This window comes from Equus caballus, chromosome 15 (genome assembly GCF_041296265.1).
Source record: "Equus caballus isolate H_3958 breed thoroughbred chromosome 15, TB-T2T, whole genome shotgun sequence".
NCBI lineage: Eukaryota > Metazoa > Chordata > Mammalia > Perissodactyla > Equidae > Equus > Equus caballus.
The window spans coordinates 74701981-74720461 of record NC_091698.1 but is presented as its reverse complement, the minus strand read 5'-3'; the positions used below and the strand labels follow the sequence as shown (position 1 = coordinate 74720461).

Below are 18481 nucleotides of genomic sequence, written 5' to 3'. Positions count from 1 at the left end.
TCCCAAATAGTAGATCTATTCACCTCATGTATTGAAGAGGGACAGAGACTCAGATTGTTTAAATAACTGCTCCAAAGTCACACATCTAGTAAGTCGTGGAACCAGAATGTGAATACAGATATGTGATGCCAAAGCACCTGCTTGTTATACTCCACCAGTGATTCTTCCTTTTCTTGAAGAGGCATGAAGATAGAGAAACTAGCTTCTAACAATGGGCTGTAGGTATTTTTCTTGCCTGCAATAAGAATCAAGAGTCCTAAAATGTCAGAATAGCCATAAACTGCTTTTTTGGAATTGTACTCTATCAGAGCTCTCCTTGCCTCTGGAAGCCACATGCATCTGTCTGCAGAGGCAGGCTTAGCTGTGGGTGTACCCTAGAGACTTTAGTGCCCTGAATCTGTGATGAGTTAACATGATTAAAATAAGTAAAAAAGTAAACCACTTGGTTAAAATTCCAAAGTGATGTTTCAAGAGCAAATTTAGAATCAGGTTTGACAAATATCAATATTAACGTTATTTTCTTATAGCTATTAAATTGATAACCTAGAATATATTCAATAATACATACTAGGATTTCACAGTGGCCTACAAATAGAATTTGTACAAATTTATGATTTTTGTCTTTAAATCAGGGGGAAAAACACCAGTGAATTTTAGCTGGTCCTGAAAGCAGTCCTCCAAATACAGGAATCAAAGTTGAGACAATGGTCTCAATCACTAACTGCCACATGATGTTGGCTAAGTCATCTCACTACTCCAAGGCCTCACTTGCTTCAATTTTTAAATAAAGGTATTGGACCTTTAAGGATTTATCAGTTTTTACATTCTGTAGTTCACCATGAATGACCTCACATTTGCATAATTCTTTACAGTGTACAACCATAAACTGTATCTTTCATACCAAACCTACAAAGAATTGCTAAATGTCAGGCTGCCACATTCCAGCTGGTCTCAGCAAAACTTGCCTGTCAAGAAACACTAAAACTTTTTCAACGGAATACAAATGCTTAAGCCCTCTGAAACTTCATCCAGGTGACACTAGAGGTCACTAAAGTACTAATTTTCATCCCAAAGGCCTCCCACTCACTACAGTCATAGGGCTTGATACAGAAGGAAGTACTGAACTTCTTTGGTACTAACATGATACAGGAAAAAGCACCTCCAAAGCAAGACTATGATAAAGAGCAAACTATTTCTATATGGAAAGCATGAGCTAAAATGAGAATCACTAATGACATTAAAAATAATTGCCCTCTAAAATAAATGCATGCAAAAATAATAGACTTATGGGCTATATAAGGCATTTTTCTTTATTATTTTTCGGTTTATCTTAGTAATGCCAGAAAAATAACAGCCATTATTTTCACTTTAAATGCAAACCAAATACTGCTGCACACAGAGTACAAAGATTACCTACGAACATGGTTAGGTACAAAGGCCATATTAGATGTATAGACTGCACTTTGCTTTTACATCAAAGTAAGATTGACAGAGCAATTTTTTTGACAATTATCTTAGCAAATAACCGTGCTACTAAACAATGGCAAATACACACACACATATATATATATATATGTACACAAACACATTTCAACTAAAGTTATACATGTCACTTTGACAAACAAAGGCTTCTTCTCTGGTGGGTTTCACCAGATATTTGCACCCCAAAGTCCCCTGCCCTGATCCCGCCCCCAAATGCTGACTTGATCTGAAGAAAAGAATTAGAGATGTTTTTAATTAAAGGCACATTTGGCAGCTACTGAAAGTGGCATGCATCTGGCACAGGTGAGCTCTCCCTAAAGCCACACTACATGTGACTTCTATCCTTTTGCATCTTGTTTCTTTGAGTGGTAGTCCAATGTGACCCACCTTTAGCTAACTTGCTTTATTATTTTGCAGCAATTGGCTACTTAATGCACTATTTTCATTAAAGGCAAAAGGGAAATTTGCTCACAGTCGACAGAAAATGCACTTTACGGTGTCAAAAATGGAAAATAAGGCATGAAATTTACAAAACAAGTTACAAGTGCTTTTGTTGTTTAGATTTGTCATATAGACTTCATGCTTCTTTTAACTAGAGCTCAAAATATTTCATTGGCTCATGTATAAGGGATTATGAAATTATTTTAAAAGTTAGTAATGAGATGTTTCAAAAGAAAGATATTGAATAAACTAAAGCATCACTTTCCCTTATAAATAAGTTTACTGCATAATTCTTTCAGTCAAACTGATATTAACCTTGTGATGTTTATTTTACTGGTAAAGATTAATGTGCAACACAACAGGACCTACACCTTTACAACAGTCATACAATATAGGTTAAAAGAATAAGTGAACCTACCCATAGCAGCAGAAATGCCAAGAAATAAATGCTTTGTTTCTTTCTAAATCTGGAGGAAAAAAAGTTTTCCTCAATATGTACAACACTAATAAATTGGGACACCCCTCCCTCCATTTTCATTATTTGTTTTGCTGAGCCACTTAAAACTCTGAATTTAAGCTGTTAGGAAAAGACAAATGATGAAATGCATGATTAAAATAAGCTAAACTTGAGAATTAAGGTCATGATCATAGATACCAACTAATTTTTTCTTTGCTTAATTTTGATTTACGAAAAAGATCATTAAGGGAGAGTTTAGAACCATAATATAGCCCCCAACTGATAGTACTTGTACTTGAATACATGTACATGAATGGTACTTGTTCACTAGACTGTTCTGATTGTAGTATAATTAGTGTGGCATCCTCTGTTAAACTCAGCTCCATTAAAACATTCTTGAGTTATTAGAGCATAGTAATCTACTAAACACATAATTTGATACCCCAAAACCTTTAATTGAGCAAATTTTTAATGTTTGTATATTTCCTGATAATTTATAGTCTTAAAATACATCTGGAGGACTGGGAAGAGTAAATAACCTGTCTTTGAATAAATTTAGAAACATACTTATCTTTTCCTGTTTTTAAAAGTGCTTAGATGTCAAAAGCCTGCCTTTCTATTATATTGGTTATCAGCCCACTTAAGTTAAATTTAACCGTGAAGTATTTTCTTCATTTTGTGATCCAAAGATAATGAAACATCTAAGAACATTTCCATTTCTAAAAGAAATGTTCCACATTTTGGAATGTGGTTTAGAAAAAGTCATACTGCAGTGTCTATCTTGTAATGTCCTGGGTTCAAAAGCAGAATTTTCTGGCGATGCGTTTTTCTTCTCAGCCACTTCTGGTCCCCGAATAAGTATATTTTAGTTACTACAAAGAATAAACTTGTCAGCTAGTTAATGTTTCACATGTGAAGAAGGCAAGCATACAGTTTTCTCACCTCCATTTAAGGGCATCCAATTGGAATTTTTCTAATCAGTTACCACTGCAGAAAATATTTTTACCCAAATGTCATACTTGAGAATAAAAATATCCTCTATCCACAACGCATATAAAGCTGATGCACAGTGAAGTGGTCTTCTAGAACCACCAGGGTAGAAGAATGGTTCCTTTTGGGAGCAGTGTGGTTAGAGCTCCAAATCTGAGTTTTTCCTGTTTATACAATCAGACAGGTTGAAAAGAGGTCATTACCTTACTGAAGGCTAACACACTGGCCAGAGAGATATTGAATGGGCTCCAATGTGACTTTTCTCAGGTTCTCATTTGGAGTGAAGGTGGGTAATTAAAAAGAGAGGTGATCAATAAGACATATAAAGGGAAATCCTAGGGACAATGAGGCTAGTCTAATAAGTCATGGGAGATTCTGGAATGTGTATTATGATTAATTGTAGCAGCACTAGTAAGTAGGCTTAGATAAATACTTGTTGAATGAATGATTGTAGGGACACTCTGCATACAAGAGTGGATTTGAAATTAATTTTGGGGGAGACTTTTAAAAGGAGACATTTTACAAAGAGAAAAATGGCTACCATAAGAGGAATGGTACAGATAGATATGAAACAAAAAAGATTCAACTCTAACAAATAAATAAGAAAAGCTATGATAGGATGGATAGCTTACTGATGATGCCATCAACATTCTGGTCTTAAAGGACTATATACTGTACTATTGTGATGTACATTTAATGCTCTAATAAATATCATAGGAAATTATTAAAGTACTAGGTTTCCACCACGATGCAGCACTTCTAAAAATGTCTCTAATGACATGGTTAACAGAACTGCTGAAATGTTGCTTCATTATTCAGAGGACACATGCAGATACCGATGAACTGATGACTCTCTAAGGATGGAATAGTGCACATTTCACAGACATCATAGCGGAGATTAATAAAACTTTTTCTCTTCAACAAGTTGCATGCATTTCAGTCACAGTATTTGTTAGACTCAGAAGATCAGTACATAGGCTTAATGAATAATCCATACTATGATATTAATGATGTAGGTAGATGTTCTATTACGAGTAGTTCTGATAGAGCAAAGACCTTAAGCAAGGTAGAATGTTTAATATAAACTTTAACAAACTGTATACACGTTGCCTAGGAAATTAAAAAACTTACAAAGTTCTGCTTAAAAGATACCCATCCTATTCTAACCAAATATTTTCCTACATGCCAAACTGCAACTTTAGATCATTCTTTAAGATGAATACATACATCTGGAACTAGAAACCAAGGCGTACCACAATACGTGCTTTTATGCTTAGTGTTTGTGTGTGTGTATGTGTGTGTGTGTGTGTTTCAACTGAAAGAAATAAGAATCAACCATTTTCTCCATATAATAATTTAATATATGCCAGCCAAACAAAGTATTTGTATCTTTATTCAATTAAATTAAAACAGACCTGCCAGGTATAATATATAACATTCACTATATACACATGATTTAGGCAATGCAAGGTAATTCTAGTTATGCTGATTACTCAACTATTAGTAAAACATGAACGGTGTCAGTGATGCCCAGCAAGTGCTCCTTTCACACTGGGTGACTGCATTTCCATAGTATGGTTAGAGGGACAGCTACGAGCCATGACATGGATTACCAGTAAACTTTTGTGGGAGGGGGGGAAAATGACAATATAGTATAGATTAACAGTCTCCTAAATGTAAATTGTATACTTGACAATTACATTTTAAAAAAAGTTCTTCTGTCATCTTAATGACACAAAACTTCTCATTTGAAGGCAACACCACCATGTTTTGTTTGTGTAGGGAGGATGAGTGAGGAATATTCTTAAAATTGGTATAATTATTCTTAAAAAAAAAAAAAAGTACCTCTTTGGTGAAGCCTCGGTACCCATTCAATTCACTGTAATAATCTGTAAACAGGACTGTAGTACAGTGCTGGGCCTTGATTCCAACAAGGTCAGGTACCACAGCCTTTCCTCACAGTCCTTTGAATGATTTTTCAGAAAATATTCTAAAGTAGGACGAGTAAAAGCAAAGGAAAAAAAAGGAGGACATGAAGATCCCTGTTTAAGATATCTTTTTAAAAAGTGCATAATATTTTGAATTACAAAAACTGTCATCATGTGGGCCTGCTGGACACTAGACTGTGTTTTCCATCCCTTTAATGATAAAGATCACCTCACAAAAAGAGGACTCCTGCCTACTGGCTGGAAAAAGTCCCTTTACTTGATTTTCAGGTGCAATCAGTTGTCCAATTCCTCTAGATCAGTCTTTCCATATTCTAAATGAATACCATTTTCATTTTATAATTATGTCTAGGTTAAAATTCATTGTCTTATACTGCATCTTGAAGTAGAGTCGTTAGTGTTTGGAGTTCTCATTTTAACTCCTCAGTGCTGGCACATTCAGTGCATCCATTGCCAGCAATGGATTTGGGGCTAGGAAAATGTACATCCTGGTAGAGAGGAACTCAGGAAGAATGGGCATTCTCCAACAGTGGTGGTCCATCTCTGTGCATGGATGGGTGTGTGTGCTCCCTTTTGTAAGTTTTGGGAGGGAGTTTAGGGATATGCTGAGAAGTGCTTTGTCGAGGAGGAACGGGCGGCCCAGCAATGGAATGAAGGTCCACTTCTTGTGTCAATGGTGGTGACGGCAGATGCCTTCTCGTGCCGTGAGGAGAAGGTGTTTGAGGAGGAGGTGGTGTAAAGGGAGAAGGGCTGTTTGGGAAGAAGGCATTGCCATGGTCACTTTTTTTGCCCAAAGGGGGAGGTTGGAGATGTAGTGGTGAGCTTGAGAAAACATCAGGTGTCCTCACAGGTTCTCGTGGTGGTAATAAGGGAGGGCTCTCAGGAGGGTCTGATATAGAGGTCCGCTCTGATATTGAATAGCGTGGTGAATAGGCTTTTGATGTGGGTTGCCTAGGAGGAATTGCTGGGGGGCTGTCCAAATGCTTAGACATAATCTAACACAAATGAAAAAAAACACATTTATTAATAATTTTATTGATGTAGTATCATGAATATATTAAGAATTAAGTTGGGGTTTTCAAACATGCTATTAGACGATCTCAGGTTTGGATCAGGGAGTTTGCCATATGTTTTAAATGGGAGGTTATGCCAATTCATTAAAAAACAAATTTTTTTCTCAATGTTAAGTTGTTACTTTATTTTTCTCAAAATTTTCTTGTTTGCTATTGCTTACCTATCACTCAATCTAACATAAGATCATTTCTGATTTAACATGTTACCTGTTAATTTTACAATTTTAAACTTAACAATATTTCATGATGTTCTGCAAAGGTCTTGACTTGTCCAGTTACTCTGTCCTCTGGACACTTTGAGAACCACTGAATCAGTTAACAGTTGGCAAAAAAAGAAATTTAAACAGGTGGAAAAAAATAGCTATTATGAGCCTTTAAGGTCTCTTCCAACCCAGAATTTTCATGAAAATCCCATTTAAAAGCATGTCAGATTCACTATAAAGAGCTCAGATAGGTAACATTTAGCATATGCTAAGATACAGTTTCACTTAAAATGTGCTTTCATATAAAGCTTCAGACGTCTTTCCTTCTTTCTCCATATGTGTTTTTAAAGAACTGCTTGAGACTACATTCCTCTTATTTTATAGATTAAACTTGTTTTTTCCTTGACAGTACCCATAATTTAGATTTACATGGATTTTGAAAACATACCAAAAAACTACTTTCAGAAGAAAGGGAATAAAATTACTGCATGGTAAATCCATATTTAATCTTTGTTTAAATACTATTAAGCCCAAATACTCTAAGTGTCAACCTAATCCAGTGAGAACTAGACATAAGCAATTAATTATAATGTAAGTATGCTTCCAGTTTCCAGACAGCAAGATTTTCTACTTTACCTTAGATGGCGAAGATTCCGCTGGGGCAGATTCTGGTCGTCTTCGTGGAGGAACAGGAGGGGGGACAGGCACTTCATCAGTGCCTTTGGTTAAACTTATAGATGATACTGAAGCAGATCCTGTAGGAGGTTAAATTTTTTTAAAAGTTCACAGGAATGTTATTTCATCTATTAATCCTGAAAAGGCTTAGCTGGGAACTGCTTATATTTGTTAAAAGAAATGTATAGAAGTATCAAAAACAATTCAATAAACCAATACCCAATAGGATTTCCTTTATTAAAGCAAACTGCTATAAAAGCATGCAAAAGTTTCTTAGCAGAATTTTCAGAAAAAAAGCTGCCTAAGATATTCTGTTATTTTGCTTCTTGAACAAAATAACATTCCCACTGTTAATCTATTATTGAAATTTTTTATTTGGGTCTGATTCTCAGATTTTTGGGAGAGACCATAAACTATTAAAAACCTTTGGAATGTTAATTTTTATTAAGCTTTTGTGATGGGCTCATTTTTTTCTCTGACTTTACCAGTGTAGAATTTCTCGGCCCTTACTAGATATTTCTTGGATTAGTTTCTGATCTTAACCAATCTCCCCAGCAATTCTCTCCAAGGATGCCAGGGGAGAGCATCTAGTGTCTAGGGGAGGGTGAGTCTCTCCTCATTTGCTTAGGTATAGGCTCTCCTTGGCGGGTAAGCAAAATCAGGTTCATCATACTCTAATCCAAAAATTTTAATTGTGATAGAGCTATTTAAGATGACTGAGGCAGCCCGGATAATAAAAACAGAAATTACACTAGAATCTAGTAAACCTGATTTAAGAAAAAGTTGATGAACTGGCACAAAAAAGGTAAATAAAGCTTCTAATTGGAACCTATCTTATAGACATTGAAGATGAGAAGGGCATAATATAGGGATATAAGTAATTACACGTTGAAAGACAGTATTTATCTAAATTGTCAACTAGTTTATGAGCACTACAAAAAAGATATGAAAAGATACTTAATCATTCAAAATTATATTGGCCGGTTCTTTGTTTCCTTTAAGTATTGATAGCTTTTACTTTGTCAATTAAATGTTATAACAATATAGAACTTAAAAAGAGTACTTTGTGGACTGATAGTATTCAAATGAGCAACATTTTGATCACCTACCTTTTTTTCTTAAGAGACAATTAAGTTAATTTAACTTACAATTAATGTTTTCCATTGTACATATTTTGAAATCATTTGTATGAAGGAGAGGAGAAAACAATCTATTAGCTTAAAACTTATGGAATAGTTTGGTGAGTTGTTAGTTTAAATTTCAAAGCAAATATCTACAATGGAACTTTATTTTGCTTAACAGTGATGAATATTTAGGCCATATACTTTAAGTAGTTACAATTATAATACAGTTTTTCTAAAGTCAAGTAACAGTTAGTTGCCTACAATGCCAATGCCAGGCTAAGTGTATTTTGTGGTTTAGACACTGCATGTAGCTGCCAGCATTCCCATATGCGCATGCATGCTCTTGCTTTTTTTTCAAGTTGAGCATTAAAATATATTTAGAACTCTCTAGTTGGAAAAGAGAAATGGTTAAATGTGGAAACCACCCATATAATAATGTTCTTCTAAAAGAGAAAAACGGTTTTACAAAAAGCATGAAAAGTATCTAAGTCTAAGCAAATCATTTCTGATCAAAAGATAGCACAAGTGAAGGCCTCACTTCTAAGATGTTGCAAGCAAGGTATCAACGCTGCCAGACCCAGGAAGAATTTTAGCAGGGAAGGTTACACTTGGTTGAATTTTTAAAGCCAAAGCAAGAATTATGAGTCTTAAACCAAATATACTAACTTGGGCCATGGGGCAGTGTAACTTGGATAAAGACGGTATCGCTGCCTGTGAAAGGAAACAAGAAAAAGTAGATTTTTCTTTCATTGATATATTCAACTCATCTGTAAAAATTTATTTATGATAAAAATGTTATTTTTGTCATTCTAGTTTTAAAGAATGGTATAACAGTCTATAGTAAAAGCTCATTACTACTTACTTTTCAGAAAAATAAAGAATTAAATTAAGTTAATGTCAGACATTGGGAATTTTGAAGATTCCTTTTAGATTCACTACTTGATGTCATAATAATTAAATGAAATGCTTTTAGGAGAAAACTAAAATATCCTATATTTTTGGAAGACTTTTAAAAAATGTATAAACCTAATTCCAGCAAAGAATTCAGCTGGACATATAGAAATGTCATTTACTAAGGATTACTTTGAAACTTTAAACTTGTGAAATAAGTAATAAATAACAAATTTGTTATATAAATTGAAAATCAAAAGGGAACTTAACTTACTAATATTATTATATACCTGTGAAAATGTTCTTGGGACATATATTCTCATCACAAAATAACCACAACTTTGGATATTACCAAACAAGCTGGAAAGTGATATAGCTTTTTCCTCTCTATATTCTTGAACATTAAAAAAAAAAAAATCAATAAACATTTGGTGCTTAGACATTTTATAGAGGACACTCACTGATAAATTTAGAATGTCTAATTTCAGCAATATTAATTCTTTTAAGAAAAAATGAAAATCACAAAAGCCACAGCCACCAAGAGCATTAAAGTAGAAAGACTGAGACAAAAGGCCAGATGATCTATACTGGTTCTAAATCAATAGAGTCACTTATGTCACACTGCCTCATATTACCAACATATTGAACAGAAAATATCCAAGAGACTAAAATAATCCCTATAACACTAGACTGAGGTTTTTAAAAAATTCAGGTTTTTCTTTTGTTTTTGCACCATAGGCAATCACTCAAATAATTTCGACCATTGTTTTTTCCAGCTTCTTTGGTCAGAATGAGGATAATTTTACATTCCAGGTTCAGTGGGCAAGACTACTAATTTGACTAATTTTAATACAGTGATCTTATTTCCCAGACAGCCCCAATTTCAAATAGTTTATCCCATTATCTCCTTAGAGGCTATGGTAACTAAGGGTCGCAACCTAGCTAATTCTAATAAGTTACCTTGCAGAAGATTAAAATTCATTTTTATACTTTGATATTAAATGAAGCTCTTGCTCTGTCGATGATTCTCTTCTCTATTTATTAGGCACCTAAGACATAACGGGGGTTAAGGGAGTATCCAGCTCTAGTGTTTACCTACTTATCTATTTTCCACTTTTCCTGGAAAGGAGATAAATATGCCTCAAGAATATGGTAGTATGCTCTACAATATAGGAATAAAATCAAAACACAAAGCTCATGACAGCTAGAAACTGCAGGCTTTTAGAAAGAACGATCAGACCTCTGCATACACTGAACACACACGTGCACACAGACAGACTTGGCTTTGATCATATGCATACACAGCACATGCTTAGATTCAAGTATTTGGTAAATTTGGGGCACTTTTTCTGATTTGTCACTTTAAATTAATTGCTTGGTTTCACTGCCTGGAAAATCTCTTAGAATTATACATGTTCTAATCAAGAAATATATACTAGAAATTCTTATCAGCTAGGTACTGAACAAATTTATTGATGACTTAGGAGTGAAATCCAATTAATTAAAAAAGTAATATTAATTTGTTAAGTACAAATCCTAGACAACAGATCAGTGGTTCTCAATCTTGGTTGCACATTAGAATCCCCTGGGGAGCTTTTAAAAAATGCTGAATCCCAGGTGCCAATGCCAGTCTAATTCAAGTGTGGGCTGGGCATAGGTATTTTTTTTAAAGTTCCCCAGGGGATTATAATGTACAGTCAGCATTGAAACCACTGCTGAAGATACTCTTCAATTTATAAATGAGTCATTCTTGAAATAGGAACAACCATTTTCCTATAGAAAAAAATATATAAATCATGAATAACTTCTTAAACTCACAAAAGCCTGTTAAATGCAAATATATTTGAGATGAGAAATGAATCACCTACAGCATTCTTCTATGAAGAAAAGCCTTGCATTCCAGCTTGAAATGCTTAGAATACTTCCCCTACACTAAGGGACAGAGCTAAAACTCATATGTAGCACAGACCAGGTCAGACCTTGGTTCCCCTTTACGACCAGGCAACCTTTCAAACAGGCAACCTTTCAAACCAGAAGCTACCAAGAACACTTCATCCTCTTCCCGTTCTTGCTGTAGCAGCAGAAACAAAGCAGAGAGCTGGGTGGTCTTTCCCCTTTTCCCAGCCACTGTCATCAGCACTTAGAGGTGGATCTGGCCAGGGCAAGGTATGGAGCAGGGCTCTGAATGTGAGGGTGTATGTAGCAACACTAAGTAGGTGGCCAGTTTCTTCCCATCCCTGTCTTCACCAAAAGCTCTCCATGACCATTCTTGCCATTCTGTGGTCATCTTTGTGTACACTTCTACAGCATTTATGTCTTCACCACTCATTTAGCATTTTGCTAAGCACTTACACATCTTCTCTGGTAAAGCTTGCAATCTTACCGAGAGATGAAAAATAACCATAGTACAAAAAGAAGGATAGCATTTAACAATGGTTAAGCATTTAACTATGAATTTCTTTGTACTAGGGTTATTTTCATCTCTCAGTAACACTTCAAGCTTTACGAGAGAAGATGTGTAAGTGCTTTGCAAGGAGTGAGATATGCAACAGATACTGGCTGAATAAATTAATTATTGGTTTTAAAGTAAATTATCATGAAAAAAACTATAAGAAGCAAACAAATACTATTATAACTAATCAAAAATTCTAGTCAAACTTCGGTGTTTGAAAAACTTGAGCAATGGGACTTTCTTCTGCTTTCTATTGAGTGGAATATGTTCAGATAATCTAAGAATTTAGGCACAGCAGCTCTTTCTTGCCAGGCCCTGAGGGAGACACATGGAAGTAGGTGTTCGCTCTGGTGGCAACACAGTGGGTAGAAAGTTGGGCACTCTGGTGACCGCCCCACAGCACTAGCAGATCTGTTAGCAGAAGTGGGGTCAAAAGCAGATGAGGACCTTTAATACACATAGGCTACTGAGAAGTTTTAAGTAAGGGACTAATTGAGCATACAGATGGTTTTATGTTATGCTGGTTTATTTGATTTCAAAATCAGTTATTTTCAGTTTTTCTAAGAGCAAAGGAAATAGTAATACGAGTTTTCTTTATCACAAAGAAAGAGAAATTGAGAAAACCCTCAAAGCTAAGATTACAAAGTCTAACTCCTGGAACAATGGTTTCTCCACTTATCCAGCTATTTAAGCTAATATTATTCCACTGCCACATATGATAAGGCACTGATCGAGAGGACTGCATTCCAAAATGATTCCTTCTTCCACTAGTAGGGAATGTGATGGTGCTTATCTCCTGGTTTTCCACTTTTTATTTTTAGCTACTTCTTAAACTAAGAGAAGTAGAATTTGCAGTTGATGGTTTTCACATGATTTCAATAATTTACTTATGTGGGAATTTTTATAATATAGACCATAACCATCTGCTCTAGGAAAAAACCCTGTAAACAGTTAAATGGGTCAGAATAAATAATGATTTTAGGTCAGGTAGACAACAAAAAGTGCTGGTTTTATTTTATTACTTAATTTAGGGGATTGATGAGTTGGGGAGAATAAATGGGAATTTTTTTACCTGGTGTTTATTTGAACTTATCATCAAAAACATCCTGATAGCTTACTACATGTGTAACATGACTCCATTATCCTCAGAAGCCAAATAAAGCAAGATGTAGTAACTCTCAAAACAAATGCACTTTAGGTGGTAACAAGACAAGACAAACTACAAATGTATGTATAACAGAGGAAAAAATAAATAGGATTCTGGACCACATCTCAAAATCATATACCTCCAAAGAATAATTTTAAATTGATTTTTGTTAAAAAGTTAGATTCTTGGAAGAAAGCTTAAAAATCTAGTTTGATCCTCAGAAGGCACATAAATCTATTTTTATAAAACCAGAAAGCTCACTAGCAGACTAGGATGAGAAACCAGGACTCTAACTCCTAGGTAAGTGCTTCTCAACCTCCTCCCCCACAGTAATGTCACATTGCCTCTCAGTATTGGATTCTTTTCTGTCAAATACTAGGGTAGAACTTGATCTGTACATTGAGCTAAAACAACCAATGGAAAGAGCATGGGAAGTGGTTGTGAGAGAGTTAAAGGTGAGTGGACTCAAGTTTTGAATTAATAACGAACACATGAAAAAAGGTTATGTGTTCTTACTAGAGCTTTCAAGTTCCACATGAAACTGATTAGGAAATTAGTGGAAGCAAGGTGATCTAGATATAAAAGGTAGCCTCTTCAAGGGGCTAGGGCTGAGCTGTGCAGTTTGGTAGCCACTAGCCACATATGGTTATTAAGCATTTGAATGTGGCTAGTCCGAAGTGAGATGCGCTGTAAGTGTAAAATGCATACTGGATTTTGAAGATTTAGAACAAAAAAGAGAATGTAAAATATCTCATTAATAAATTTTTATATTAATTTTCATATTGAAATGGCAATATTTTGCATATACTGGGTTAAATAAAATATATTAAAGTTAATTTCACCTAATTCTTTTTGCTTTTTTTATCATGGTTATAAGAACATTTAAAGTTACATGTGTGGCTCACATTATATTTCTCCTGGACAGCACTGATCTAGAGATAAGAAAAGGATGAGCAATAGTACGCAATCTGTGAAATCTGTATGGCTGGGCTTGAAAGCAGAGGCAGTTTATTAGCAGGCACCATATACCATCTGCTGGATGGCATAGACTGAGAAAGGGTTAAGGAGGAGCTTGAATTTGATGCATTGCACAATTAGAAACTACAGTTTGGTGGGAGGGGAATGGTGTACTCTGAGCAGTATTCAAATACAATAATTCTGGAGGCACTGGACTGACATTCCTTGCAGATTTTAGGAGTCATCTTTGTTTCCTCTGGATATTAAGGATGCATTTTAAATTCACCAATCAAAAACAAATGCTCAAATGAAGTTTAAATTGCCAATTTCATCACCAAGCTTTTTAGTAAAGTATAATAAATTTAAAGAGAGGTTTTCAACAGATTTTCAAAAAATTATAAGTTGGGGTTTAGAATGTTTTATATTTTTATAATAATATATATATTTTTCTTTGCTGAGGAAGATTGGCCCTGAGCTAACATCTGTTGCCAATCTTCCTCTTTTTTATATGTGGGATGCCACCACAGCATGGCTGACAAGAGGTGTAGGTCCATGCTTGGGATCTGAACCCACGAACCTGGGTCACTGAAGCAGAGTGTACTGAACTTAACCACTATGTCATGGGACCAGCCTCATAATAATATCTTTTGAAATGGTCTTTGATTTGTCTACAAATATACAAAAAATAAAAAAGTTATACAGATTCCTTTTTACTTGTAGCACATATAATACTAACAATTACTTTAAAACAAAATTTTAGCACCTACTTGAGTGAAAAGGGCTCGAATGATCAGAATCAAATACGCTGCAAACATCTGTGGTACTGGAAGCACCAGAAGCAGGAGGAGGTGTTAACGGTGTTCTTGGAGAATTTGGTGCAGATGCTGTACTCTCTGTTTCACTTTCAGGGATCCTACTATAACTAATTTTCCTTGGCTCCTGCTGCAGAGGTGTGGGATGTCTCATGGTACCTGGTCTTGGGTTTGATGGACGAACACCAGGAGATTTTAGGGGATAGCTATATTTTTTTGGCTGTAGACATATCAAAAGAAACACAATACTTACCACACCATAATAGAAAGGAAAGTTTTCTATATATGCCTGGTAAAATTCAACTAATATCTAGGAAAACCATAAACCACTAATAAAGTTACATAATGATTCAAATCAAAGTGTCCAAGTTAAAGCATTAACATCCAATTTCCATAAAGCCTTGGCTATCTAAATTATTAGGGAATGTATTTCTTTAAATAACTGAGTGTTAGTCCTATAAATACCAGAGTATTTGTTATTCTAATATTTTTGGATGGAAATCTTTCCAAGATATATTGTAAATTTCTATGGCTTTTTAAACAGACTATGTTGAGCTAATTTAACCTTGCTGGGAAAGCCAGGATCATTATTAGTAATTATGATACCTTACTATGTAATACAGTGATGCCATCAGGATCATTTGAACTGTTTACAAACGTGTTAAAGTGACTGAGTTTTCATTTGTGTGTGTGTTAGTTTTATGGAATTTTCTTACAGAGTGATCATTTCTTAGTGATATCAGCATGCCTCATTGGAGCAGACTATATAGCTGTTTCCAATTGGCTGTTTTTAATTCATCTTTTAAAAAACTGTTATAGGCCTTGAGAAAATTTCTTGTGAGGTAATCACATAAGCTTTAGTTCATAGACATTATGAGATTTATCTTGGTTACTTAGAAGCCATTTATGTTTACTTCTTGATTCTTGACTTTCTTATGAATAAGAGAGATTATACTCAGATCAGTGAGGTGATGATACTGTACATAAATTTGGCCAGGCACTGGCAAGTAATAAAAAACAATGGAAACTTTGTTAAAAAAGTTTTGTTTAACTTTGTTAAAAAAGTTAAAAAACTTTGTTAAAAAACTTTGATAAAAAAAGTATCTTTAGCCAAACCTATTATGTTTATGGCTAATGATTCATGGTTATAAGTTCTAATAAGTTATTACTTCAAAAAAGTTGTAAGTCCATGTATTTGCTATAAGTGAATTAGTATAAATTAATCAAATTTCTTGCCCTTAAAATACATTCTGAATTAACATTTTCTTGTTGTAAAAAAATAAAAACTCACATATTTGCCCAATTTCTTCATCTATCATATCCAGATTTATTCAGATTAATATTAATGTTCATTTATTTGGAACCAAGTGGGATATTCCTGAACATATTTCTTAAGCACTGATTCATTACTTTTATCCATCACATGTACACTTCATCCTTGAATGCCTTTATAGAAAACTAATCTGTATAACACATATGGTAGTGATGACATCACCAGATACAGATGACAACTGCAAAATATATATAAATGTAAAAGAAACATAAATAGATGAATGCTTACAAATCTTGGGAGAGGCTTAGGATTTCGTGGTTCTATTTCTAGGGATTTGTTGAAAAGATAATCTGTAAATTCTTTCTCCATGCTATTTCCCATTGGATTCAAGTTTTCAAAGAACCTCTAAAACAAATGCAAAGAAATAAACAATTATTAATATTATTTTTAATTCAGTTTGAGAATCATGATAATAATTTAAGAAAATATTTAACATAAGAAAATTTGAATGTTTTGTTTTATTTTCCTTTTTTCCCTCTACTAAATAAACCTGCTTTTCATCAAGTGGTTTATAAACTTAATCAAAAATATGTATCCTCAAATAATTTAACTTACTTTGATATCCGATTCTACTCGTAAACAATAAGGCTGATTTTGGTACTGCTGGATCTCTCCTGTAATTTCTGCTACCTTCCTCCTTTTGCTAAAGTTTATAAGGTCTTTTCCATGCCTTTTCAGGACCTCAGGGTTGCCTTCTTCTGTTTTCAAGATATTAGTTAGATAAATTCCTAGAAGATATAATGAACTTATTTCAAGAATAAAGAAGGAAAAAGCTAGTTTTTTTCTTTCTCAGTAATTGTAGACATGTTACATTGTACCATCTCAATCACCATAACCAAAGAATCAAGGTAATGATTTCCATTCTATGAAAAAACAACAAACTAAGTAAATATCAAGAGAAAAATTTTTTGTAAGTTTCAAATTCTTGTGTGACAGACTTAAGTTTATAAATACCCAAGAAAAAGGAAGACCAAGTTTAACAAAATTAACAGATTTTTCAGGAGGAATAACCAATTCTCCATACTTCCAAATCACATGTTATTTGACGTAAGTCACGGTTTTCTTAAAGGAACTCTTTAATAATACATATTTTTGGCAAAAGGGGAAACCATTAAATTCAGAGGGTCACATTTTCTGCTTACTCAGCTCTAGAGTCCCCACAAGAAGTTCTCATTGGAATTCAGAGGTAGTATTGTTTGGATAGGCTTACTCATGGAAGTGTGCAAGGATGTGCAAGCCTATCAAACACAGGACTGCACATAATTTATGTATATTCTGGTCTTCAGTACTTCTAGAATTAGTGGCAACCTGGTAAGTGAGCTCTTGTTTCCCATCACTGCAGGTTGTGCACTGGATGAGGAGAATGAACAAAGTAACAGGCACTTTAGTGCTTTACACAGCGCTCTGGTGCCAGGAACACTTTAGTTCATTTCTGTTCTACATAAAGGTTCTGGAGCCAGCTCTGCTGCTTTCTACTTGTGTGATCTCATGCCAGTTGCTTAGCCTCTCTGTGTCTTGGTTTTCTTATCTATAAAATGAGGATAGCAGGGTTGCTGTGAGAAATGAGTAAATTTATGTATAGGCTTAGAATAGGATCTGACAAAAGTAAATGATTAATTAGCATGGTTGTGATTGTTGGTGCTGTTGTTGCTATTCTTGCTCTGTTCTCTTATGCTTCTGCCTTTTCCCCTAAAGTACTGACTATGATGCTTTGGGGAAAATGTGAGTTCATTCACTCCACACACATGTACTGAGTCTGCTGTATGCCAAGCACTGCATTACATACTGCAGATACAAAGATGAACAAGAGACAGTCCCTGACCTCAAGGAACTCAAAGCTTTGAATGTGGGCTACTACAGTACAATTTGGTAAGTAATGCATAAAATGCTATGAGAGCACAAAGGAGGTGTACCTAACTCTGGCTTGAGCTGGTGGGAGTAGAAAAAGCATCATAGATGAGGTCATGCTTAAAATAAGTCTCAAAAAATGAACAAAATTTTAATGAGTAGAATAAGGTGGAAGGGTATTCTAAGCAAAGCAGCAGTGTGTCCAAAGGCTCTGTCTGTGATGAAGCTTAGAAAGCATACTTAGAGACAGCATATTGTTTGGTATGGCTAGACCACAGGGGTTTGGTGTGTGGGGTGAAGGAAGAGTGGCGGGATGTGAGGCTAGACATAGGCAAGGGATTAGTAGTCCTAATCCCTTCCCCATCACTGCAGGTTGTGCACTGGATGAGGAAGAGAATGAACAAAGTAACAGGCACTTTAGTTCTAATCATAGATTAGTGGTTCTAAATGCTTTTGTGGTAGAGGCATACTTTTAAATACTAGAATTTTGCGCCACATTCTTGAAAAGATTAAATGACTCAAAATCAATAGTAAACAAGTCAGCAATGAAACATGATAGACATCAATGCCTATTTGGTTCTAAAAAGTATCCAGTTATCAAGCATATTAGTTACCTGGCTATTTCTTAGCACCTAGGCCATTCTTGATTA

General features: G+C 34.8%; 2 protein-coding genes across 19 annotated transcripts in view; one reads left to right on the top strand and one right to left on the bottom strand.

Moving 5' to 3' along the window:
• ARHGEF33 (Rho guanine nucleotide exchange factor 33) overlaps nucleotides 1-18481 on the top strand; it is a 111984-nt gene that overhangs the window by 77053 nt on the left and 16450 nt on the right. The window lies entirely within an intron of this gene.
• SOS1 (SOS Ras/Rac guanine nucleotide exchange factor 1) overlaps nucleotides 1290-18481 on the bottom strand; it is a 151272-nt gene continuing 134080 nt past the window's right edge. Inside the window, exons 18-23 of one of the 2 annotated variants that reach the window (XM_005600032.4) lie at nucleotides 16539-16711; nucleotides 16212-16328; nucleotides 14606-14870; nucleotides 9058-9102; nucleotides 7229-7347; nucleotides 1290-6311 (exon numbers count right to left, since the gene is read on the bottom strand). In XM_005600032.4, the coding sequence (XP_005600089.1) occupies nucleotides 5820-6311; nucleotides 7229-7347; nucleotides 9058-9102; nucleotides 14606-14870; nucleotides 16212-16328; nucleotides 16539-16711 (1211 nt within the window). In that variant the 3' untranslated portion in view covers nucleotides 1290-5819. The remainder of the gene's footprint in view (nucleotides 6312-7228; nucleotides 7348-9057; nucleotides 9103-14605; nucleotides 14871-16211; nucleotides 16329-16538; nucleotides 16712-18481) is intronic. The other variant, XM_005600033.4, reaches the window with a different exon arrangement.